Source organism: Aspergillus saccharolyticus, assembly GCF_003184585.1.
Source record: "Aspergillus saccharolyticus JOP 1030-1 unplaced genomic scaffold BP01scaffold_4, whole genome shotgun sequence".
Taxonomy (NCBI): Eukaryota; Fungi; Ascomycota; class Eurotiomycetes; order Eurotiales; family Aspergillaceae; genus Aspergillus; species Aspergillus saccharolyticus.
The window spans coordinates 720,664-744,491 of record NW_020290614.1 but is presented as its reverse complement, the minus strand read 5'-3'; the positions used below and the strand labels follow the sequence as shown (position 1 = coordinate 744,491).

General features: G+C 53.3%; 11 protein-coding genes across 11 annotated transcripts; 6 read left to right on the top strand and 5 right to left on the bottom strand.

The window, feature by feature from the left end:
- Positions 1-952: 952 nt before the first annotated feature.
- BP01DRAFT_413669 (putative MFS multidrug transporter) lies at positions 953-2,887 on the bottom strand (the record flags this gene model as incomplete). Its single annotated transcript, XM_025579011.1, has 5 exons — positions 953-1,517; positions 1,607-1,968; positions 2,044-2,196; positions 2,248-2,571; positions 2,630-2,887. 5 exons carry the CDS (start codon positions 2,885-2,887, stop codon positions 953-955), a joined length of 1,662 nt encoding a protein of 553 aa, XP_025434547.1.
- A 1,151-nt stretch (positions 2,888-4,038) lies between these two features.
- On the bottom strand, positions 4,039-5,246 carry BP01DRAFT_379745 (fasciclin domain-containing protein; the record flags this gene model as incomplete). The annotated part of the gene is made up of 3 exons (XM_025577172.1): positions 4,039-4,343; positions 4,432-5,026; positions 5,079-5,246. 3 exons carry the CDS (start codon positions 5,244-5,246, stop codon positions 4,039-4,041), a joined length of 1,068 nt encoding a protein of 355 aa, XP_025434546.1.
- Positions 5,247-6,072: 826 nt separating this feature from the next.
- BP01DRAFT_389168 (uncharacterized protein) lies at positions 6,073-6,613 on the bottom strand (the record flags this gene model as incomplete). The annotated part of the gene is made up of 1 exon (XM_025577892.1): positions 6,073-6,613. The coding sequence occupies exon 1, from the start codon at positions 6,493-6,495 to the stop codon at positions 6,073-6,075; it is 423 nt and encodes a 140-aa protein (XP_025434545.1). The 5' UTR covers positions 6,496-6,613.
- An 893-nt stretch (positions 6,614-7,506) lies between these two features.
- On the top strand, positions 7,507-7,759 carry tfb5 (TFIIH complex subunit TFB5; the record flags this gene model as incomplete). Its single annotated transcript, XM_025571560.1, has 2 exons — positions 7,507-7,659; positions 7,712-7,759. Coding segments are annotated over 2 exons (201 nt in total), but the record flags the coding sequence as incomplete, so codon positions are not given.
- An 859-nt stretch (positions 7,760-8,618) lies between these two features.
- On the top strand, positions 8,619-9,420 carry BP01DRAFT_389166 (M24 family metallopeptidase; the record flags this gene model as incomplete). The annotated part of the gene is made up of 1 exon (XM_025577891.1): positions 8,619-9,420. Exon 1 carries the CDS (start codon positions 8,707-8,709, stop codon positions 9,418-9,420), a length of 714 nt encoding a protein of 237 aa, XP_025434543.1. The 5' UTR covers positions 8,619-8,706.
- A 154-nt stretch (positions 9,421-9,574) lies between these two features.
- BP01DRAFT_353715 (uncharacterized protein) lies at positions 9,575-10,359 on the bottom strand. Its single transcript, XM_025574256.1, has one exon. The coding sequence runs from the start codon at positions 10,347-10,349 to the stop codon at positions 9,606-9,608; it is 744 nt and encodes a 247-aa protein (XP_025434542.1). The 5' UTR covers positions 10,350-10,359; the 3' UTR covers positions 9,575-9,605.
- A 1,189-nt stretch (positions 10,360-11,548) lies between these two features.
- BP01DRAFT_379740 (uncharacterized protein) lies at positions 11,549-11,870 on the top strand (the record flags this gene model as incomplete). The annotated part of the gene is made up of 2 exons (XM_025577171.1): positions 11,549-11,777; positions 11,833-11,870. 2 exons carry the CDS (start codon positions 11,549-11,551, stop codon positions 11,868-11,870), a joined length of 267 nt encoding a protein of 88 aa, XP_025434541.1.
- Positions 11,871-13,024: 1,154 nt separating this feature from the next.
- Positions 13,025-14,487, top strand: BP01DRAFT_353713 (NAD(P)/FAD-dependent oxidoreductase). Its single transcript, XM_025574255.1, has one exon. The coding sequence runs from the start codon at positions 13,128-13,130 to the stop codon at positions 14,460-14,462; it is 1,335 nt and encodes a 444-aa protein (XP_025434540.1). The 5' UTR covers positions 13,025-13,127; the 3' UTR covers positions 14,463-14,487.
- An 845-nt stretch (positions 14,488-15,332) lies between these two features.
- Positions 15,333-16,456, top strand: BP01DRAFT_379738 (NAD(P)-binding protein; the record flags this gene model as incomplete). Its single annotated transcript, XM_025577170.1, has 2 exons — positions 15,333-15,714; positions 15,792-16,456. 2 exons carry the CDS (start codon positions 15,333-15,335, stop codon positions 16,454-16,456), a joined length of 1,047 nt encoding a protein of 348 aa, XP_025434539.1.
- A 185-nt stretch (positions 16,457-16,641) lies between these two features.
- Positions 16,642-17,379, bottom strand: BP01DRAFT_353711 (uncharacterized protein). Its single transcript, XM_025574254.1, has 3 exons — positions 16,959-17,379; positions 16,809-16,881; positions 16,642-16,736 (listed from the first exon to the last, which is right to left on the bottom strand). Exons 1-3 carry the CDS (start codon positions 17,185-17,187, stop codon positions 16,670-16,672), a joined length of 369 nt encoding a protein of 122 aa, XP_025434538.1. The 5' UTR covers positions 17,188-17,379; the 3' UTR covers positions 16,642-16,669.
- A 1,379-nt stretch (positions 17,380-18,758) lies between these two features.
- BP01DRAFT_334067 (lipase family protein) lies at positions 18,759-19,871 on the top strand (the record flags this gene model as incomplete). Its single annotated transcript, XM_025573147.1, has 4 exons — positions 18,759-18,879; positions 18,935-19,100; positions 19,160-19,496; positions 19,566-19,871. Exons 1-4 carry the CDS (start codon positions 18,798-18,800, stop codon positions 19,869-19,871), a joined length of 891 nt encoding a protein of 296 aa, XP_025434537.1. The 5' UTR covers positions 18,759-18,797.
- Positions 19,872-23,828: the final 3,957 nt, after the last annotated feature.

Sequence of the window (23,828 nt, the reverse complement as noted above, 5' to 3'; positions counted from 1 at the left end):
TAATCTCCGTGCAAATGATATTCTAGGAAGCAACCAATCCAGTTACTTATAGACCGTGAAAGCAACTATATTACCACGCTACCATGAACAAAAGTGAATTCATCAACTCCCATCGGACTATTATCCTCTCTAGTAGAAATATCCGTTCAATTAATGTCAGAGTATATTATGTTGAAGCAGATGGGAATGTAAGCACTTCCCCACGAGTCAAGATCATCTAATTATTACTAAATCTTGAGTATATTCGCTGTTACTGTACAGCTTGTACTGTTTCTAGTATCACGGTCAGTACCAGGTAGTCACTATTGTTACTAGACCATTAGATCAATGATAAGGGCTAAGAAAATATACAGAGTAGGTAGCCAGCGATTATCAGGCATTCGAGATGTCCCACCTGCCCTGCTACGCACCTGTCTATTCTTGCTCATGGTGTTACAATAGCTTAGCCCCCACTGCTGGGTCAACTCCGCATAAATGATCACACTTTTTCTGCCACACCCAGACCAACTCTTTAGTTAGAGTGTGTCCTCCTATACTTAAGAGAACAGTGAAAGACCGGCAAGGACTACCAGGTGTCAATCCACGCACCTATGATAATGTTTATGAAAATCCCAGTCTAATCTTTCTCTGAGACCACACACATCCAATGATGTCAAATCATTCTTCACAAGATTATGCGAGATAGCTGCGCCTTTTTTATTATTAGTCTTCAGAAATGCAGAATGGCCAGGATAGCGATCTACCCCGGTTCATGTCCAGACATAATCACAGTCCTCCTCTCACAGTCTCATCGAGACCATATCAGAGAGCCCTGACACTTATAAACCTTACACCAAACACAATCGCAACTACGAGCATCCACTTCTACCAAAGGCGCAGGAGGATATCAACCCCATTCAATCTTCCATCTTCAATCTTCTCCCCAGAAATCACAAACCAGCACACACACCCGTCAAACCCCCTCCCCCTCATCCTCACGCTCACACTCACTCTCCTGCTGCACCCTCTTCTCCCCATCACTCACCCTCCACCCCGTCCCCGCCTGTGCCAAACCGGCCAGCAGAATCAACCCACAACTCGCCAAAAACAACCTTTGCAAGGCAACCTGATAACTCCTGACCGCAACCTCTCTCTCCACGCCCGTCAAACTCTTCACCAACGCCGGACTCCCCAGCAACTTCCGCACCAACTCCCCCTTCCCCTCCAACATCCCGTGACGCTCAAACCCACGCTCCAGCCCTTTCTTCAGCTCACGGATAAAGAATCCGCCGCCGATCGCAGACCCGAAACTCCCCGCGAATCCGCGGCTCATGCCCACCAACGCGCCCACGATGTAGTGAATGTCTGCGTGGGTGAGGTGCAGGAGATGCGAGAGGGTGTAGTTCAGTAGCGCGCCGACCGTCAGCCCGTGCAAAAAGGTGGCGCAGATGAAGGCGAGGACGGCGGAGGTGGGGGTTGCGAGGGTGGTGAGGATGAAGGATGCGAGGGCGAAGAGGAGGTAACCCGTCAGGCTGGATCTGTTGAGGGAGTTTTCAGCAGTCACGTCAGTGTTGTGGTTGGAGCGATGCTGGGAAGGTGTTTTGTTGTTGTAGGGTAACGAACGTACAGGTAATAGCTCTGGGATTTCCGGATATGCAACCATCCCGCCAACACACCCCCTAATCCGAAGCCGGCGTTTGTGGGCACGAGGATCAGCCCGGCGGAGGCGGGACTCCAGTCGCGCACGACCATGGCATAGACGGGCGTGTAGAAGAGCACGGACCAGCGCGCCATCATCGTGATCAGCCCCGCGAAGCAGGTCAGGCGCACGCTGCGCAGTTGTACGATGCCGGTGGGGATGATGGGTTGCGAGGCGACGCGGGCTTCGACGAGGAGGAAGATGGCGCTGGAGATGAGGAAGCCGACGATGGGTGCAATCTGTATGGTGGACGAGGCCAGGCTGGATAGGAGGAGGGTGACAGAGAGGGTCTAGATTGTATTGTAAGTCAGCCGTGGTTCAGTGGAAGATGGGGAGGAGATTCTGTGCTAGCAACAGCAACATACTAGGGTCAAAGCGCCCGCATAGTCCACCTGCGCCAACTTGCGCAGAAGACGGCGCGCGTCTAGGCGTTCGTCCTCGGGGCGGACGGGGATCGCAAAGAACATGATCGGCGCCAGGATCAGAGTGATTGGGGCTTGGACCCAGAAAATGAGGCGCTACATAGCGAACCGTTAGCGACTGCCTCCCAGCATGAACAATGCACCGACCCAGCCGTAGACCGTTGTCAGCAGGCCCGAGAGAACGGCCCCCGACGAAATGCCCGTGGTCATGGCCACGCTGATCAAGCCTAGGAATAGCCCTCTGCGTTTCTTACTCGTCAAGTCCAGGGCCAACACAAACGCGGTGACGGTCTGCCCGCCGGCGCCGCAGCCCGCGATGGCTCGTCCCAGGAGGAAGACCGTCAAACTGGGCGCAGATGCCGTGACGAAGAGTCCCAGCGCGAGCAGACTCGTCGTGAAGAGAACGTATACTCGAGGGGTGAAGATCTGGCACAAGCGACCGGAGAGAGGGGTGATGCTCGAGTAAGCGATCTTGCAGCGGCGGTGTCAGTACCACAATTCATGCTGAGTCTCATTGTCAGATGCGAACCAGGAACACCGAGCTGAACCATGTGGCCACTGAAAAGGCATCGAACTCGGCGGCAATGGCCGACTGGGCCGTGGTCATGGCGGTGATCTGAGTAGCTTGAATGAACAACAGCAGACCCATGGCTATCATGACCGCCGAGCCCTGGAGGACAGTCACCGGCACCCGCGGCGCATCGTGCACCGCCTCTTCCTCGGACCGACCCAGCAAGGGGGTCTGCTCCGATGGAGCCGATTTCTGTTGAGAAGTTACTGCAGTCATGGTTGATGTTGTGGTGGACAGGATTGTCCTGCCCGGAGCCCAATGCGCGTGTGGGACATTTTTATCCCAGTGGGCGAGGATGATGTGATGTGCGGAGAAAAATGCGGGATGGGCGGATTGGCGCACGGTGATTAAGCATTTCTAATCGAGCTGTCGAACCAGGCAGCCTGAGGGTCCGTCGCCATAATTCTTGGTAGAGAAGCCGAGATAAGTAAGGGTTTGTCCAATGGCAGACCTCTTCAGTGGGTTCAGCGCGTGTTCCTGGTGTCCGACGCATCCGCTTATCTGCCATCATTCTGACAGCTCACACTTCCCCAAGCAGCTAGCCGTTCAGCGTGCGCAAATTCGTGCGAGATGACAGAGGATGACAGATGATGTCAGGCCCCAGTCACTTGTGTTTCAGGTCCGACCATGGATTCAGATTGTGAGGATGCTTTGTAATTAGACCTTGTTTGTGCATGCTGGGTGGAGCTGTAGTGGAGCTGCAGTAGCAGACGGAGAAGGTAATTTTGGGTTAGATAGGACTATACTAGAGCCCAAATGTGATAAGAACATCCTCGCATATGATGCAGACAAGAACCTGCAGAGATGTCATTTGGATAGCTGAAGAAAAAAGCAGTCCAAAGGTCAGTCGCGTCTAGCAGTTGTGGGCGCAGGTCAGGAGGGCGGCATTCGATGACTCGCCTGCACATGTACATACTGTACTAAGTGAATATACCCCCAGTAGGTGCCAGCCCTCACTACAGATTCGAAAGACTCATTATGATTAAGTAATAGCCATGATGCTGAAGACAGCGGAAAAGCAGATCAACGCTCTGCATGCAGACCACACCCCCATCAATGGCCTCGAAAATTGTAGGTCTTACTCCTCGACTCCACTAATCGACATCACCGCTACAATTCACTGACCTCATCATCAGCATGCTATGTATGCTCATCGCCATGCTCAAAGGCAGTATACTGTCACGGCCGATTTCCCCAATGTTGCACCGACGGCATTTACTGCTACTGTTGTCGCGACTGAGATTGTTTGGGATACACAATGCGCCCCGATACATAATAAGATGGCTACAAATAAACACCAACGAATTCCGTCTCCTTAGACAGGATTTCCCCCTCCCTCACAAATCAAGCCCCATCAACCGTCCCCATCAAGGCCACTCTGGCAACCCAAAGCGATCAACCGATCCGAACGCTCCATACAAAGGGTCCAACCACCGATCCACAATCCACAAATACCCATTCGCCGTCTCCACCTGCGTGACAAGCCCGGCGTTCAGAACAAACACGGCATGCTTGTCCTTCGTAATCGTCAAATTCAGCCCGGTCACATCGCTGGCAACAGTCATCGAGCCGTTGAGGGTTTTGCTATTCAATCGCTCGCCATTACTGTCGATCCAGCCGGACTGCCACATGAGTGTGTTGAAGGGACTTTTGTACGGGGCGACTAGGGTATCTATTACCTCACTCATGAGCAAATGGCTTTGATAGTATAGTGTAGTGAGGAAAGGGGAAAGCGTAGCTGCACATGGAGGGGGACGTACGATACACAGGCAAAAGAGTCGGCATCAAGTCAAACGCCTCATTCTGCGGAGCCACGAAGAACTGCTTCGCTTCCGACTGCTTCGACAGCCGCCGGATAGTATCCGGGGAATTCACGGAGAGAATACTCGACGAGTTGACGAGTCGGGAATCGGTGGTCAGAAACGCCCCGATCGTCAGGTCTGTCTTCTCGTATGTAGGCGCCGCAGTCCGGTTGCTGGGGCCCCCCCCGTAGATCAAGAACGGGTCGATGATCTGATCGATCTCGTGGATCAAGCCGTTGTCAGCCACCAAATCGGCCCGGACAATGGCCGCCTGGTCGTCGATGTGAATCGTCCCGTTCGTGGCGTTCGTGGCGTCGATGTAGTAGCCCTGCACGGTCTTGGTGAGGACGCCGTGATGGTATTGGGAGGTAGTGTTGGAGAGCTGCAGTGCGGTGGAGATGCCGCCGGCGGTGCTGCTGGCGGATACGCTGACGAGCTCGGCGGCGGTGAGGCCGGCTTCGATGATGTGCGTGCGCAAGAGCGCCTCGATGAGGGGGTATGCTTGCTGGGTCATAAGAATGTCGAAGATTGGAGCAGGGATTTTGGCCCATGCCTGCATGAGCGTCAGGAGATGTTAGGGTTGCATTGCTGGGGGAGGACCATACGGCATTGGTTGGAGCCAGGAAGGTATAGTTGCGTTTGTCTTCATCGTAGTTGAATCGCTTGGTGAACATCGGGTTGATCTCCACAATCCCGCCCGTCATGTTATACACGTGAGCATACGTAGAGAGCTCGGGGATTTCGAGAAGGGTGTCCATGAGCGGAGAAGCCATAGTGGTCCTGCTCAGGATCCCACCCAGTGCCACCAATGCTGCTACGGCGGCCCACATGGTTTGAGTGTCGGGTCAAAGCTGGGGATCTGCAAAAGACGTATCTTGCAGGATGCATGTTGCTTGCGAAAAATTGGGGCCTACGGCGATTATAAGATCTCCATCGAGAGTACTGTTGACGAGGATCGATAGTCGCGGGGGGACGAAGAGGCAAGGGGGGTGGGTATGTGTTCTTCCGCTGATCATTCTGCAGATGCTCTGGTGGGTGGGCCGCAGGTTTGGTGACAACCCACTTCGCTTACGGCATCGATGCGTGTCACTTGCATTAGTCTCGTATAGTTGAAAGCTTAGCGTAAACCGGATGTGCCTAGGAATTGCTTGATGAAGACGGAGATTTCGCTTGAATTATGGCCTCGACTCATCCATCCGGAACTTGACCACCTGCGGTTTAAGACCAAACGTCTAACAACGAGTTCGCCAAATCCAAGTGTTCCCAAAGAAGAGCGGTGAGAAAAGTAATGCCCGGTTGGACAAGGCAGATAAGAATCATTCGACCGAATAAGACACATATCACTGCAGTCGTACTGGAGCAGTCTACACGAGGTAACTCGTAACTCGAGGGGTTCGGGCTTACTCCACGCGGGCGAAACTAGTACCTAAACACCAATAGTTTCGACGACGTCATTATCCTGACCACCTTGTCCTGATCTAATTCGTTCAGATTGTGCCGCTGTCACAGCAGCTGATGTGAGACAAACAGACTACTACTTACGCGTCATCGCAATTCAACCATTTTGCCTGATCTCCCTGCGGACAGCGGCCTCACCCGCTAATAAGTTGACCCACACCGCACCCACCGGAGATCCGGCTGCCCCCATTCACTCGTATGAGCATGAGCAAGGACAAGAAGAGCGGGTAGGTAGACATGTTCGGCGAGACACTTCGCAACTATAGCACCAGCTCTTACTCTCAACCGCCAGTCATGAATCTGGCGAAGATGCGGATCGCATGCGTCTCGCAGCGCCCGCAGGATCCCCCAGCAGTTGCGGTGCAATGCCAGGCAACCGAAAGTGAGCTCCATTGTTTCGCTCTGGAGGGTGTCCCGCGATAATCCGATGACGGAGAACCGGCGCGCAGAGGGCTTCTTAGCCTGCAGCTTGTGCCTGGGTGGACTGGTCCGACGCTGCATGGTGGGCCCCTGCTCATCCTCACCACGTTCCCAGACAGCGTACTGAGCGATGATCTTTTCCATGGCCGCCTCGCTGAACCCGTTCTGTCCTGATCCCTGACAGTACTGATCACAGTACTGATCGAAGAAGATTCGTTAGATGGAGCAACCGCCTGAATATCCAGACTCTCCGGCCCGGTCCTCGATTGATGTAGTCTAACACCGTGGCGCCGATTCTGAGCAAAGGCTGAGGCAGACAGGCCCATGCTAAGGCTGTATCGCGTGAACTAATCCTCGGGAGTTCGGGGTGGGTTACCGATGAACAGTTCTCATCATGCCAGCCCAGAATAAGATCCATGCCGACCCATCGCGCGGTCAGCAGCTTTTCTGGAGCACAGCGTAGTACAAATGGGCTGTGTACATAATGCCCCCGCCCCACGCACCCTGGAAAGTCAACGAAAACTCCTGGAAGCGAGCCTTGAGGTTATATGTCAGCATTCCGCAGACAAGCGGGTGCCATCTCAAAAGCTTGCGACTTTCGTCCGGCTTCCACACTTGCAGACCTTCCTTGGCGGAAAGCGCTAAATATCAGACTTTGCCCAAAATTGAATAAATTCTAGCAGTTGCAGCATAGTAGCTTCGTCATTGTACTTCGGCCATTGCTTTTCTCAACGAGAGGGCTGAATGAATAGTAAAGCAAGGTAAACGTGGGGATGAATAGTGACTCGGCCGGAAGTTCACCGGGTTTCCCCACTCCGGGGCTTCTGCATCCCCTCCTTACGCCAGGCAGAGTGCCGCAATAGAATCGGCCGTTGAATCCCGGTCCCAAATGTATACATGACGCTTAGGCGGTGATGATTCTGCCGTGGGATACTCTTTCACAGTGTGCGACGGCAGGCGGTGAGGCAGTCGACCCCGTGAATCATTCCTGGAAATGCGGCGAACGTCCTTCGGTCGGCCTCCAGCTCACCCTTCATCTCAGCTATAATCCTAATAGACCTCGACTTATAGCCATCATGCCTCGCGCCGTCCGAGGTACTTTCAAGTTCCCGCTTGATTCCTAGGTCACACTCCCGCTGACCGATTCGTTTTGCAGGAGTACTCATTGAATGCGACCCGTCCGTGAAAGCCATCATCCTTAAATACGACGAAGAGCGCCACGACTACATCGTCGAAGACCTCGATGACGACCGTCACCTCGTGATCAAGGAGAGTCAGCTCCAGAATCTGAAAGCTCGCTTGGGGAGGGTAGGAAACGTCTGGTCTCTCGTGGTCGAAATTGTCGTACTGACGGTCATAGGAACTCGATGAGAAGGTCATGCAGCCTGAAGAGTCGGAGTCGGAGTAATGTTCTATTGCTCAACAAAGATACGACTACCCATATCTGGCATCTGGGATGAGGATCGACTATAGCGATTACCGATGTGTGTAAGGGGAAGAATTTGAGAATCAAGGGTCGGAGATTCGACAATCAGCAAGCCTGGCTTGATGCTCGTGTTGTGGTGAGGCTCGTCGCATCCACAGTCGCGGGCTCTTGATGTCGCACCGCAGCATCATTGCTTTGGCTAGGTGTGATCTGCACTGTCATGGTCGTGGTGTATCTGCCACACGAAGAAACGACACGCCTGGTGGCTCCTGCCGTTGAACCAACTTGCTTGCTGGCAGGCATCAAGTAGGTCCCAACGATAAGCCATCCCGCTCCTGCGAAGCACCGGCCGCCTTTTGACTGCGCTTAGACATCACCTCTCAGCTGTGACCGACCAGACCGCGGCGGCCTAGCCAGCACTTGAACACCTCTGTCCGAACACTCAAATTTCTCTATCAAGTTCTTTTCCCACGTCTGGGATTTCATCAGGGCCAATACCCACCAGACGAGAGTTCCGACGAGTTAGACGAAATACGATCATAGGAGGTTTGGCTGGAGTACAGATAGTATCATGAACCAGGTTCTTCACTACAAGACCTTTTACATAATCGTTCAAGCTAGATATCCACTCACGTATCAAGCAAGAGTACAAAACAAATCCCTCCGCCGGAGCAAACCAACTGGAAGTATCCCCTCCGCTAACTTCCGCGCTAAGCCCAGCTTATACGCGCGATCCGATCAGCCCGGCGATCCGATACCGGCACGCCCTTGTTTACCCCACCATAGCCTATCAGTAAATCAGTATATAAAAGACACCAGCAACCTCCAAACCCCACACCCCCGCTCCTCGACCCTCATATCCAGTCCTCTCCTCAACTCCCTCCCTCTACACATCTCAAACTCCAATAACTACTATAACGACCTCCACAATGTCCAGCACCGCCGAAGAAACGCAACGAGCCACCGCCCTCCTCCACGCGGAACAAAAAGCCTCCACCCTCTTTGACGAAATCGAAACCACGCTGCTCCGCCCGGGCATCTCGGAAAAACAACTCAACGACGCCATCCACCACCTCGGCGCAACCCGCCACAACGTGCGCACGCACTGGCACAAGCGCGTCGTGCGCAGCGGCCGCAACACCCTCTCGCCCTTCGCCGAGAACCCGCCAGACCGCACCATCGAGGAGGATGACATCCTCGTCGTCGACCTCGGCCCCGTCTTCGAAGAGTGGGAGGCGGATTTCGGCCGCACGTATGTCCTCGGCGACGACCCGGCGAAGCTGGCACTGCGGGATGCGCTGGAGGGGATCTGGGTGGATGTCAAGCGGGAGTTTGATGCCGACCCGGACATCACGGGAGAGGGGTTGTATGCGATTGCGGCACGCAGGGTGGAGGAGGAAGGGCGGAAGCAAGGGCTCGGGTGGGTGTTTGGGGCGGAGATTGCGGGACATCTTGTAGGCAGCTTTCCGCATGAGCGGATCCCCAATGATCGCGTGACTTTGTACATCACGCCGGGGAATGGGGAGAAGATGCGGAGTAAAGGGAAGGGGGGGTGGGACCGGCATTGGATTTTGGAGATTCATGTGCATGATAAAGTACGCGGGTTTGGGGGTTTCTATGAGCGGTTGTTGACTGTGGGGTGATTTGCATTGACTGGGAGTCACTTGTCACTTAGGAGGGAGGGAGGGCAGGTACTGGCTTGTTAAGGCATGGAGATGACATCATGTTAGATTCAAGTTGAATGTATACGGCTAACCGCGCGTCAGCTCAAACTACACTATCTGTGAGCTCTTTCCCGCAAGCACAATCGCCATCCGGGCACGGGGAGTCACACCATGCCACCTGGACCCTCCGGCGCAAGACTAGCATAGGTCGAATGCAACCAGTCCGGGAGCGGACCGTCGCCCGTGAAGGTATACTCCATGCAGGGGTCAATACCCACACTTCTGCGGTGGGGGTAAGCCTCCAGCGCGTCCAGCGTGGCATGCACGCGGGCCAGCTGCGTCTTCACCGCGGGGGTGAGCCCCGACCGATCCTCTCGCGCGGCTTGATTGCACCAATACAGGATGAGGGAGTAGGGATCGTCTAGACCCGTCGACGACCAGATATTGCCGCCGTGGGGTGTGGGCGGGCGTTGGGGACGGTTCTTGCCTCCGCCGTACCAGAAGACACTGATGTGCATCAGCTCCTCGATCCAGTACCGCTGCGGCTCGCCACGCGTCGCCAGGTCCTGGGCCAGGTTGTCGATCACCGCCTCCGCGTAGACGGCCGGGACGAAGCTGATCACCGGGGTCTGCCACAGCTCGCAGATCCAGTGCTCCTCCGTAGCCTCGTAGTACTGGCTCTGGGCGAGCTCCGAGCGCAGCGGCGGCTGGGGGTAGCGGTCGAAGTGGTTTTGCTGCGAGTACAGGAGAATGGTGATGCCGCGGATTCCGGAACGCCTGCGTGGGAAAAGCAGGTCGGTGAAAAGCAGCTCGCTTGAGGTGTCTGAATCCACCTCTATGGTGTCGCAATCGGACGACTGCTCTTCTGTCGGCACTTCCCACGGCATCTCAATGGGCTCGCGAGGCATGAAGTGGGGGGCTTGTGCGTGGAAGTGGTCCACGCTGGTCGGCGGCTGGGCCAGAGAGCGCGTGAGCTCACAGTCGGCCCCGTCCTTGCATAATGTCAGTCCGTGCTGAATGAGGATGCTGCAGGCGCGTTTGAGCTGGTGATCGGGAACGATGATCTTAACTGGCATGGACTCGTGATGATAAGCACTCACCATCCACCATGCCCAGGCCATGGGGGTGTGGTAGTAGGCATACCGGAGACCTTCTTTTTCGAACCACTTCACCACGTTGTCTCGTTTACTCATGGTTTTGGACATGGTGGTACTGGATGGATGGTGATTGGCTGTGGTATCTGGTGGAGTTCCTTTGCTGACGAGCTTGAGTGCCTCGTGGAGGACGATGTATCCTCTTTATAGGTGAGGGAGGAGCATGGAGAAGTCTTGGAAGGGGTGAGTTGGCTATGTTGGAGATGTTAAGTATGTGGCCATTTCTCATTGTCCGGATTCATAGACCGTCTTTGTCGAATATGTTCCTGTGGAGATCCTCAGGATGCAATCAGTAGCACAGAAACTTATATACTGATTTATAGCAATGGTGCAGTGGTACCTCGACTTAGCAACCTTAGGGACAGGTGCTCAGTGCAAATAGCAGACCTTTGGTGAGAAGACCAAGATAATTGCTGAATTTAGGGATGTGATATTCGTCACAGAATCGGCCTATAACCATGGAAATGTCGTCTATCTATCTAATAAAAATTTCTCTGCTGAGTATATATCCTGTGTCTTATTGTTTGGCACCCGTCGGTAAGTAAGTACAGTATACAGACCCAGCACCAGCCCTAACCCACCAGATGCTTAGACGGTGCCAAGAACCACTCAAATCCCACCTCCAATAACAACCTCACCCAACCGCGGTTGCTGTTCGTAACCTGAGGTAATTTCTACCATTCGACCTCCTGCACAAAGTCAGCTGCTGCTCACTAAACCAATGTGAGCAGCCCATCGGGGACCAGTAGCCACGGTTCGCCCCTTGAATCGACCGCATTGATCGCACCACGACGTCATGCCACCGTTTCATTGTTGCTTCCCCGCCTTTAAAGATCCCCTCTGCACCCCGGATTCTCCAAGCCACCATCTTGTATATTCCTACTACCTGCCATCTGCCATAGCAATTACCCCATCATCTCATCAGCACAACCAAGTCAATTGTCCCTCTCATCATGGAATCGCAACCCCGCAAGCTCTCCGGCCAATACCACCTCACCGGCGCGGACATTGTCGAATCCATCGACGATCTGGGCTCGGACGGCCGGTGGGAGGAGCTGCAGCGCCATGCCCACCAGCCCACCGCCGAGATGCCCCAGGGCGACACCTCCACCAGCTTCACCGCCAACAAGGTCCCGGACCGGTCGCAGTCCTTCCGCCCGTATGAGGGCAAGGCGTCGATGGGTATGTACCAGCACTATATGCCGTGGGGCTAGGAGATGACCAGTTGCGGGTCTAGGTACCGAGCAAAGCGAGGATATTCATCCTCCTGAGTAATTGTGGGCCACGGGGCACGTTGCTGCGGCTTTGATGTCGTGTCTGTGGGCGTAAATGCTTCGCTGCGGCTCTGTTCGCTGGTCGAGAATGATGCACTGGTGTAGTATACTGAGACATGGTTTTTCCTCTTGATATCTGTGAATTCTTAATCAATTGAGCTGTAATTTCTCTTCTTTTCTTGAATAGCCGGTAAAGGTTCTAGCAAGCGCATGGAAACATACCTTCTCAGTATGGATAGCTAGGATATATTTCATAACCCAAACATAAAAATCTCATCCGATAGTCAACAACATGCCAGTGATGACTCCATCACAGTCCCCCTGGAGTCTCCGGATGGAGTAGATCTAGTACAGGCTGGCTGCAATGGCAACTCCACCTTGGTGATATCCGCACAATGTATATCAATACAACTATTGCTAAGTTAGCAACATAAACCACTCAAGACCACGTTCTGAACCAACAGCACTGCGGAAATCGCATGACCCTCTTTCCTCCCCAATCACAGTCTAGCGCTGCTTATAGTTTAACAAGCAGCCACGAACGTGGGAAAAGCTTAGCGGTGCGTAGACTAGGAAGCATATATATATTTTGTGAGGTTCAGGGCTAACTTGCCAGCTGTCTCGGCTGGGCTGGTTTTTCTGATTTGTGTAGACATCCCACCGTATACACAACCACAATTAACCACCTTCTTATGGTTGCACAAGGAGAGGAGTTATGTTAATTCCATCGATTAACCCTGTTATTGATAAAATAGCCACTTGTCAGGGTACCAAGCCTAGTTGAATTACATAAAAATAGATAAGCCAGGCAAGAGTAGCCATACTGCAAACATTGACACATAAGCACTTTATTATAATATCATTTACCTACTATCGAACGAATCGATCAAATTCCATACTAAGGTTTATCCTCACATCAGCCCACACCACCGAATCTAGACCTCACTTCCAGCGCCGACTGGAAGCACTTGCCGCAACGCGCCTAGCGCAACCCCAATTCCCCGCGGCAAACTCCACCCAGCAGTGGGGCCTCCCTCGCACCGGCCCTCCCAATCGGGCCAAATCTTCCGACACCGGAAAACTCCTGCACTCTGCATATCTGAATATATAACGCGGCTTGAATCTTAGTTCAACAGACATCAAGATACATTATAGACAAGATAGACAATCCATTGGGCTTACGTGCACACACCTTACATATCAACGCACAGAATACACAAACACAGCAGCACGCACACCCACCCCCGGAAAGAAAGAAATGACCCTCCTCATCCTCGGCGGTGGCATAATCGGCCTCTCCACCGCCTATTACGCCTCACAAGCCGAGCCCACCCGCCACATCCAAATCATCGACTCCGCCTCGGCACTTTTTCAATCTGCGTCGGGCTTCTCCGGCGGCTTCATCGCCAAAGACTGGTTCTCGCCCGAGGTCACCTCCCTGGCCGACCTGTCCTTCCGCCTGCACCAGCAGCTGGCGGACGCGCACGACGGGCGCCGGAAATGGGGGTACAGCGCGAGCCAAGCATTCGGGGTGACGATGGACGAGCTGGACGCGCAGGGGCGGAAGACCGGGGGGAAGGTGCGCGGGGAGGATTGGTTGTTGAGCGGGACGAGTCGGGCGGAGGTCGCCAAGCAGTTCTCTTCTATTGCCGGGGGGAAGAAGGAACCGGTGGAAGGGGATGGGAGGGTGGATGCACAGGGTAATCCGACGTGGATGAACCAGCCCGCGGATTGCGTGGTGGAGGAGATTTCCAGTGAGGCGGGATGTGCGCAGGTCGACCCCAAGGCGCTGGTGGAGTGGCTGTTGGCGCGGTGTCGGGAGCGCGGGGTGGAGATCCGCCTGAACACGCGCGCCACGGGGTTCGCGGTGGATGCGGACGGGAAGATCGAGGCGGTGCGCGCGGAGCAGCGTCTCTCGGCGTCCAGCACCCCGGTGGAGATCACCCTGCCGTGCCGGGATGTGGTGATTGCGGCGGGGTGTTGGACCCCCCGGGTGTTCCAGACGCTGTTCAAGCGGAAGATGGCGGTGGGGATTCATGGGCTGGCGGGGTATAGTGTCATTGTGCGCTCGCCGCGGTATACGCGCTCGACGCGCCAGAAAGATCACTCGATTTTCTGCGCCCCGGGCCCACAGTGGGAATTTGCGCCGGAGATGCTGGGCCGCGTCAACCATGAGGGGGTGGCGGAGATTTACGTCGCCGGCCTCAACAGCGACACGATGCCCCTGCCGGAGGTGGCGGGCGACATCCCCAAGCTGCGCGACCCGCAACAGGTCGAGCGGCTGCGAGAGGTGGCGCGGCTGTTGACGGGCAGCACCGCGTCCACGGCCAGCGATCTGGAGATTGTCAGTGAAGGGCTGTGTTTCCGCCCGGTCTCGTCCACCGGATCCCCCATCATCTCGCCGGTCACCGGTGCGGTCAGCAGCGCAGGAGGTAAGGTGTATGTCGCCAGCGGACATGGGCCGTGGGGCATCACTCTGGCCCTGGGAACAGGCCAGATCGTGGCAGAGCTTTTGGCGGGCGAGACCCCGAGTGCGGATATCAGCAAGTTGGCGCTGAAGCAGGATGTGTCCCTGCTCAAGAGTCAGCTGTAGATGGTTGTGTATGTGTCTTTTAGCGTGTGGTTGTTTTGTTTTGAGACCTTTCGCGATAGATGTATCTAGATGATAGAATCTCATGAACCGATGTGATGACATGCTTTATGCCTTGGTGATGAACACAAATTTAGTTGCTTTAGAAGTATGTGCCTTACGATGCAGAATTGAAACAGCCAGATCAACAATCACCTAGGCTGCCGGGCTTGCTGTGGGGTTTTCTGATCGATGCACATAGATAGCCCGTAATCCCAGACCAGTCTTGACTTAGGGCTAATCTTTGTAACTGTGAGCAGACGAAGGTAACCGCCCGCTGATCAGAGCCTCGGTTCAAGTGCGCGGATAGACCCGGACTATACTGCAGGGAGGTCCATAGAAGCATGAGTAGCCGTAAAGCTCGCGTTCTTTAGCTCTTAGCTTAGTTCCGGTTCTCGTGGCAATAGCAGACATGTCGATGCATAATACTTAGAAGCCGAGGCAGATTCAACAGTCCAAGAATTGCCACATCCTTGGAAACTAACCCAGGTGAGTTTTGAATACACGATGCAGTCCAACTCCGCAATCGTGACACTGTACCTAAACAAAAGCCACCATCTGGGATGGCTGTCAGAACTGGACCAGGCATCCTGGAACCCTAAGCATGGCTCCGAACACCGGCCATCTCAATCAGTCACACCAACGCACCAGGTAGGACAAAAAGACAACCCTTACTCATGGGTTCACAACAGCCCTAGCCTCAATCACAAGACCCGACCGAGTTAAAAGGACCATTCCCCCCTAACCCCCAAAGACAAGGGCATGTCCGCACTCTCCAGCACCACCACAGCTCATTTCCCAATCCACCTCGCACCACACCGCACCACCACAAGAATGCCAACATCCCTCGTCACCGGTGGCACCGGCTTCATCGCCCTGCACGTTGTGAAGCTCCTGCTCGAGAACGGCGAAAGCGTGCACGCCACGGTGCGGAGTCTCGCGAACACCGCCAAATGCAAGCCCCTGCTCGACCTCCAGACCCAATACCCCGGACGGCTGTCCCTATTTGAAGCTGATCTCCTGCGGGAAGGCTCGTTCACGTCCGCGATGCAAAGCTGCCGCGTGGTCTACCACATCGCCTCGCCATTCCTGGCGCCCCCGCAAATCAAGAACGGGATGAAGGAGTGCGTGGAGCCCGCGCTGCAGGGGACGCGGAATGTGCTGGAGTCGGTGAACGCCTGCGAGAGTGTGCACCGCGTTGTGCTCACCTCCTCCAGTAAGTCAGATTTCCACTTCCACTTCCGCCCATCAAAGCCCCCCCCAACTTCATGCTGCTACTCACACCCGCCGCAGTTGCCGCCCTCTACAGCGACAGCATCGAAGTCACGCAGATGAAAGACCAGACCCTGTGTGAGGCATACTGGAACGAAACCGCCAGCCCGACCAACAACCCCTACCATTACTCCAAAGTCATCGCCGAGCGCGAGGCCTGGAAGCTCTGCAAGGCACAGAGTCGCTGGGACCTGGTCGTGCTCAACCCGGGGCTTACCCTGGGGCCCCCGCTGACCACCGCCTCCACCTCCGGCAGTCTCTACACGGTCGACAACATCTTCTCCGGGGCGAACAGGCAGGGCACGCCGGAGCTGTACTACCCGGTGGTTGACGTGCGGGATGTGGCCGAGGCGCACTGCAAGGCCGGGACGAGCGCGACGGCGAAAGGACGACGGTATCTGATTGCGGGCGACCACACGGTGGGGCTGCTGGAAATGGCGGAGCTGGTGCGGCCCATCCACCGCGACCCGCGGGTGCTACCGACGCGCAACCTGCCCAAGATTATGGTCTACTTGGCCGGGCCGTTTATCGGAGTGTCGAGGAGTTGGGTGTCGCGGAATATTGGGGTGAACTTTAAGGTGGATAATGGGCGCAGTGTCAGGGAGCTGGGGATGGCGTATATTCCGGTGGAGAAGGTGGTGAGGGATCATTATGAGGCGTGGTTGGCATTAAAAGGGGAGCAGTAGGGCTGTATCTTGAGCTCGTTCAGGGTTGGGCTATCGACATAGCTTCCAAGGCGATTGATGTTCGGTGGTGTACCAGACAGCACTCAATCCTGTTGGAAGCAAAAGCGATGTCATGGCTCTGCGCTGGATGGAAATGTCACCCTTGGAGTGTCTCATTTGTCCTGCTTTATCTTCTGTCTGGGACTGCCATACATAGCGAACATCGATATATTTTCAATGCACGAAGTGGACTTTTTGGCTCAGCCAGTTCAAGGTGTTCCCCATTCTCTGGTAAGGTTGTCTGTAATTCAGTTACGGCTTCAATCTTATTATATCATAAGCCAATAGCTGTCACTTCCTAAGTAAAGCCTACCTAAAGTAAAACCCAAGAGAATATATCGAATAAATTACTGTATTAGATAAGGCGAAATCGACGGATACTGAAGCTGTAAACTAGAAAGAACTTGTTATCCAGCTATTACAATCAACTCAAACTTTAGTATGGAAGAGCAGGTACACTGACTGCCTCTAGGACCGAACATTATACCCATTATGTTGAGCGGCTTCTGCTGGATCAATACCCTAACGATACATGTATGTCGAGTGCTGAATGACAGCTTGCGAGCCCGACCTAAACAGAGCCTAAGTATTTTTTTCTCAACAGATGTGACTGGCTCGAAGTGGGGGATGATGGTGGGTGTTGTGTAAATGCAATAGAACGCAATACCACGAGTTGTGAGAGAGATCCTCATCTTCAACAAGCGATAGACGAGGAGACCAGGTCTTCCCGGGCCATGCGATTAAATGATGGAAATACGAGGGCTTTGTCAGCGGGTGCCTCCCTCAGCCAGAGGCGCTCCAAAGCGGACTAACCCCTTTGGGCGGCTACGTGGGGTTTAACCACCGGGCCACTAGACCACGTGACTTGAAAAGGAAATACTGAGTGGTATAAGGTGTTCTTAGATCTAAGGGGAAGAAAAACTTGGATTTTTCTACTATATAGGTGACGAATAACCGCCCCGGGCTTTTCTTTGGAAGTCACGTTACTGTCACTCGCAGTAGCCATTCAGAATCCAGGAACTGCCTCCGATGTGGCCAATCATCGTCCGCCATCCCCGATCAGGCCCTCATAGAGTTGCAACAGAAAGCTTAGTAGCGCTTTGTAAATCAGTTACATATTGTAACTGCGGTGTAACGTGATGTATTTGATCTTCCATACCTCTCTAGTCACGTGATATGGCCACATATACAGCGAACCTGCACTGGAAAATAAGATATGCTAAATACCAGGTGTGGGGCGATCAGATTTTCAACCCAGTACGGAGTAGATTAGAGGTCACTTGACACGCAAAAATGAAAATGGTAACGACACGGTCCCTCTTTCGACGGGGGCTTCAATCCAGCGCCTTCGACCAGTCGGCCGCGTCACCTTTCGGTTATTTTACTGTAAGTTCTGACGAAACACAAAATTTCATCAGTACTTGTGGGTGACAAGTAGAACTTTTGATTTTGACTGGTGCCCCCGTGGTCACTATGTTGCGAGGGTATTAGGGACAGATTATGTACTATGTTCCGCGAACACTTAGGCTTTAGCTTTTTTGTGGTCCTGTTCTTGCCCACAGCTCTTATAGAGGCCCCGGTGAAAGCATCAAATTAAGCAGGGAGAAGTGGGTCCTTTTCATGAACAGTAACAGTGATAACCCGGGCCCAAGACGCTACCTCGGAGAGATTTTGTCTAGTGGTCTCTGCAAGATGCACTCTCCGGACCGTTCATGCAGGGCAATCACACTGTGCCGCCTGAAGAACATACGGAGTACATACCGTAGCCTCGAATGCCAGGCGGGTCCCTTCGAAAGGGGTGAACCCCCGTTATTACCGACCACCTGGTGGAAAGCGAAACAACCGCGTCTCCCTGAGTCCTGGATGCGTGGCATTTCCCATCGTAAGAGCCAATACACAATGTATCCTGCATGGTGTGCTGTTCTCCTTCATCCGTCGCCATGCCCTATCTTCCTCCAGGAGCAGCGTGTTTGGGGGCCGCTCCTGAAACCTCCATTTGATCCAGCCCGCTGCCAATCCTTCGTTCCTTTGGCCCCGAACTAGAGGCAATGGGTATGGCCTTCCCTTCGCAGGCTTCAGCTTGCTCGATCTAGTTGGACTTGCTGTCTCCCCGCTCCTGAGGGGCTCGTCTCATTCGGAATATCGCGCCACCGTCCCGGACGAATTCCATTCCCGCAAGGAACAAGGGGGGGAGTTTGAATCCTATAAAAGGATGGGTGATCGCCACATCTCTGACAGATTTTCAGGAACAAGGCAGATCATTCCTCGCCCATCTTTCCCCATTCTTCATCTCCCACCCACCATGATCCTCCCCCGCGAATTGGGGATTGTTGCGGCGCTTGGCCTGCTGGCCCAGGCTGCGCCTGCGCCGGTCCACCGTCGATGTAGGTGGCTCCTCAGCCCTATGTTGCTTGTTTTCAATGCTAAACCTACCCATAGCTGTCTCCACCACCCTGCTGGACAAGATGGACCTCTTTGCCCAGTACAGCGCGGCCGCGTACTGTTCCTCCAACATCAACTCGGTCAGCACCACGCTGACCTGCGAGGCCGACAACTGCCCCGAGGTGGTATTGGCCGCTCCGACGGTCTTGGAGGAGTTCAACGAGTATGTCCGAGAAGCCCCTTTCACTCCCCCTCACACTGCTAAGAAAACTCTCCCCCCAGGACCGCCGAGTTCGGCGACACGGCGGGCTTTGTCGCCGTCGACTCAACCAACAAGGCCATTGTGGTATCCTTCCGCGGCAGCTCCGATCTGTCCAACTGGATCGCCAACATCGATTTCGACCTCGTCGACGCCAGCAGTATCTGCACGGGCTGCGAGATCCACAGTGGCTGGTGGAAAGCCTGGGAGACCGTGGCCAGCGCCATCACCTCCAAGGTCGAGGCCGCCGTCACCACCTACTCGGACTACGATCTTGTCTTCACCGGCCACAGTCTCGGCGCTGCCCTGGCCGCCATCGGAGCCACCATCCTCCGCAACGACGGCTACACCGTTGACCTGGTATGCGCAAAATACCAATCCCCCCGTCCGTAAAAAGATCATGAAGATGGATACTAACCACAACCGCAGTACAACTTCGGCCAACCCCGCATCGGCAACCTCGCGCTGGCCGACTACATCACCGCCCAGGACAAGGGCGACAACTACCGCGTCACCCACACCGACGACGTCGTCCCCAAGCTCCCCCCGAAGCTGCTGGGCTACCACCACTTCAGCCCGGAGTACTGGATCACTAGCGACTCCGGGGTGACGGTCACTACTACGGACATCACCGAGGTGACGGGCGTGGACTCGACCTCCGGCAACGACGGTACCCTTCTGGATAGTGTCTCTGCGCACAAGTTCTACTTTGAGTACATTAGTGCGTGTGATTAGCACTGTTCTGTCTATCTAGTTTTGGGGGGGAGCAGTAAATAGGGAGAAGAGCGGGGATGGTTGAAGTACGCGTCGATGGACTGTACATAGTCATCCTACATATCCTGCAAATAATTAATTAATAAAGTTAATCCAAATGAATTTACGTTAGCAGATGGATCCCTCTATAATTGAACTCCAATATTACAAAGTATTCTCTCTCAACAAACGAAAAAAAAACGTTTCTCGTTTCTCGCCGAAATACTCCCGACCCAATGCACGGTTCGTAGGTTGTCTCAGATTAACATCCCAAACCACGGAATACATAGAGCCAGCCACTGGGGGGGGTCCACTCTCCAATTCTTAACCGCCATAGCCTTGAATAGGCCAAACTCAAACGGCAACCTGAAGAGGAAAAGGGGCAGTGACTAGGCTCTATTCCCGTGTAGTTAGTAGTACTGCACAAGACTGTGCCTCATGTCAGCCCTGAGAAACAACACCCCCCCCCCCCCTTACACTTTACTGTAGTGATTTAGGGCAAGTTTCCAGAACAGCGGACCAACCCGGACTCTTCAGTGAAATGAAGGAAAAGCGTAGTACGAAGTAGATCCGGATCAACCTCCCGAAACGGGTATCTGGGCCGAGCCCCCCGGCCCGCAGTCAATCAATTCCTTTCTCTGTCGATCAGAGGGGGGAGGGGAAGTCAACGGGTAAACCACACAGCACGTGGAAGATTTCTGTCACGGTTGATTTGTGGAGAATCTTCGGTACTTGCGTTGCGTGCTGTCAACCTTGATTTATCATTCACATTCACATTCACATGGTCATGGTCATGGTGGTGGTGGTGGTATCTCGGGATGTGACTGGCTGTGCGGGAGGTGTGCGGCACGCGGTGGCTGTACTGTACTGTACCTACAGTCACTCTACACTTGGGGTTTTTCAGGAATATGTTGGAACTGTGTTCCTTGTCGGTGATTAAGATGGCTTAGGTTTTCCCGATTCGGAGTGCGGTGCAGTAGCTACTGCACGGGCGGGGATGCGATCCTGTCCTCGTCGCGGTGTCTATCACCATCAGCTCCGTGCTGGTTCCGGGTTGGCATCCGCGGTGTTTATGCGGGGCTGTTAAATTTAAGGCTTGGTCGATGTTAGACCACTTGTAAACGCCTTGCGGGGTTGTTATATGGCTTGGTCGGCGTTGAACCACTCATAAGGGTCCTGAATGAGCGTGAGGAATAACAATATACCTAGCTCCGTTGCGCATTCACCACCACCAATAACCTTGCGAAAGTAAAGCAACAATGGCCCTGCATTAAAATCAAGAACTGCAGACCTCGAGCTGTGGTCTCGTTTCTCAGACTCAGACAATAACTTACGTGTAGTTATTGCTCCCTGCCCACCTCCGACGGCCGTCCGCACGCGCACTGATAACCACCGTTTCTTTCTCGAGACAGTGCATCGGGCGTAACAGTAGCCTAGCAAGTTTATTAGAGTGATTGTTATGTACCAATCACTGTGCTGTGGCAATGGAACGGCAGGCGATCTTCCTGCCAATGTCTCGCTGACGGAGCTCCGACGTGCCCAGTCGGAGGACAACCGGCGCCTCTCTCGGTGAAGGGATTAACGGGGCTGACACGGCGGGACGGAACGTCTCATGCTTGGCTGTGGAGACTGTCTTAACTTGTGGTGGCCTTTGACACTGACAGTTTGCATCTGACGGCCCTGAGCACCGGTCACGGAATGATTTTCCGCGAATTCGCCAACCCAGGTATTGATAAAAGCAAAGCTCACATGGTATTAGTTTGTATTGTACCTATTCAGCAGGTACTATAATGTCTACATTGGAATATGGACCATCTCATTATAGTACCTCTAAAACACGCACCGCCTGATCTCTTTCTAACTATACAGCAACTCTACTCGAGTGGAGCAGTGAAGTGTAGTTAAAGTCGGGAGAAACTGTTCATAAATCAGGTTCCCCCTTGACTTGCCAGAATCCATTGGTGTGATTTGCTACTTTGATAAGGATCACCTGCTGGGATACAGTACTATACAGTACCAAGTGTGACCCTTAGCCTACAATTGCGAGCGTACCCTACTTACTTCGCGAGAATCCTGAGTAGATTTTCTAAAACTAAGCAGCGAGATTCGCCTCGATACTCGTTTACTGTGTAGAAGACAAGCCACAAATCTTCTCGTCCTCCCCCCTTTCCATTGCGCGAAAAAGCCGGCAAAGAATCATATAAGGCACATTAAGTTGACGAAATCATAAAATGAACGAGTCAGGGCGGTAGAGAGAAAAGCAGGATATAAGCCTAGGTGTCTTTCCGGCCAAAACTGCGATTCAGCAGTATCCAATCCAAATCCATGGCAATCGTAATGCAGCGACGTACTAATAGAGAACCAATGTTTATTTCTGGAGAGATTTAGCCGGAGAATGCCGGGTAACATGCATACTGTACTCAAGACAAGAAGCATACGTAATGTAGTTTTCATTGAACTCTAATATAGACCAATTATTTTCCTTTCAATAGATGGTATTACAATATTTTGACTAGGTTTTCAATACGGGTTCTATTATCTTCAAAGCTAACGATAAAAGGATAATTAGATTGTTACTCCCTCTCATACTAGTAAGAATATAGATATGGTAACATAAGCACGAATCAAGAAAATGTTCTATAACCTTTTCAATAGGGTATCTAATAGTTAGGCCTCCAATTCAGTTTACAGGACTGAAGCGACTCTATCTAGCCAGATTCAGCTGAATACACTTCAGGTAGCGCGCTCTGCAACAATACGTGTATTTCAAACAATCATTCCGTTGTTAAAACCATCTCTGCCGCAAAGTGTCTTTATTTATATTATTATCTTCAAACTCTAAGTACAGATTCCTAGTTTAGCATTTTCCAACCGGGAGCCAGCTGAAAGCGACATATTATTTTGAAGGTTCAGATGAAGAATGGCTTATTACTATTAGACTCCGACATAGTTGTTATGAGTGATGTTATTGTGTCGAGAATACCAGATGAAAAGGTTTCGGAACTTTGATCTCACAAAGCAAAGTTTAGAGATAAACCACGAAAAGGCTGATCATGCCAAACGATAGGACGATCTGGGTCCAGCTTGCAGAATGCGAGACAGTTCCAGCACCAGTAAACAGCGGTGCGGCTGCGTTGGTTGTAACTGTTGTAGCAACAGACGGCGTGATAGAAGTGTTGAGGGTGTTCTTACTGATGCCACCATTGTTAGGATGGCTCAGTGCTCCAGTGGCGGCGACGTTTCCGCTCGAAGCAGAAGTGAGAGATAAGAAGGACAATGGTGATGGAAGCGACTGGGCAGAATATGTTGCAGCTGGTACAGGTAAGGTAGAAATAACCTCGCTAACCAAGCGTGTCTCAGTTGTGATCTGAGGAGTAGCCTCAGACGTAGGACAATCCGACACGCCCGAAGGACAGGATGTGAAGGTGGCAGCGCGGGTGCTGAGATTTGTGGATACAGACGGTAAGGTATAAGTAACCCCACCAAGGAGGAGTGTCTCAGTTGTAACCTGAGGAGTAGGCTCAGGTGTAGGACATTCCGACACGCCCGAAGGACAAGAAGTTAAGGTCGCAGTGCGGGTGCTGAAAATTGGTGACACGGAGACCATAACGGTAACTGCTGGAAGAGAAAGAGATTCCGGATTAGATGTAGCGGTCATCAACTCGGCTCCGGTAATGGGACAAATGGTAGTTGAGATAAAGAGAGTTTCTGTTGTAAGGAAAGTGGTTCTGCTCGCGACCGGGCAGTTCGTGACGGTGGATGGGCAGGCAGTAATTGTGGCCACACGAGTTGAAAGAACAGTGGAGGTAGTATACAACTCGGGCTGGGGCTGCTCTGAAGAACTAGTGGCTACCGCTGTCGTGAGGGCAGCCACCTGCGTTGCAGCGTCCTGTCCATCTACTGGATAAGTAGCAGTGGCCACAACAACTGTCTCAGTAG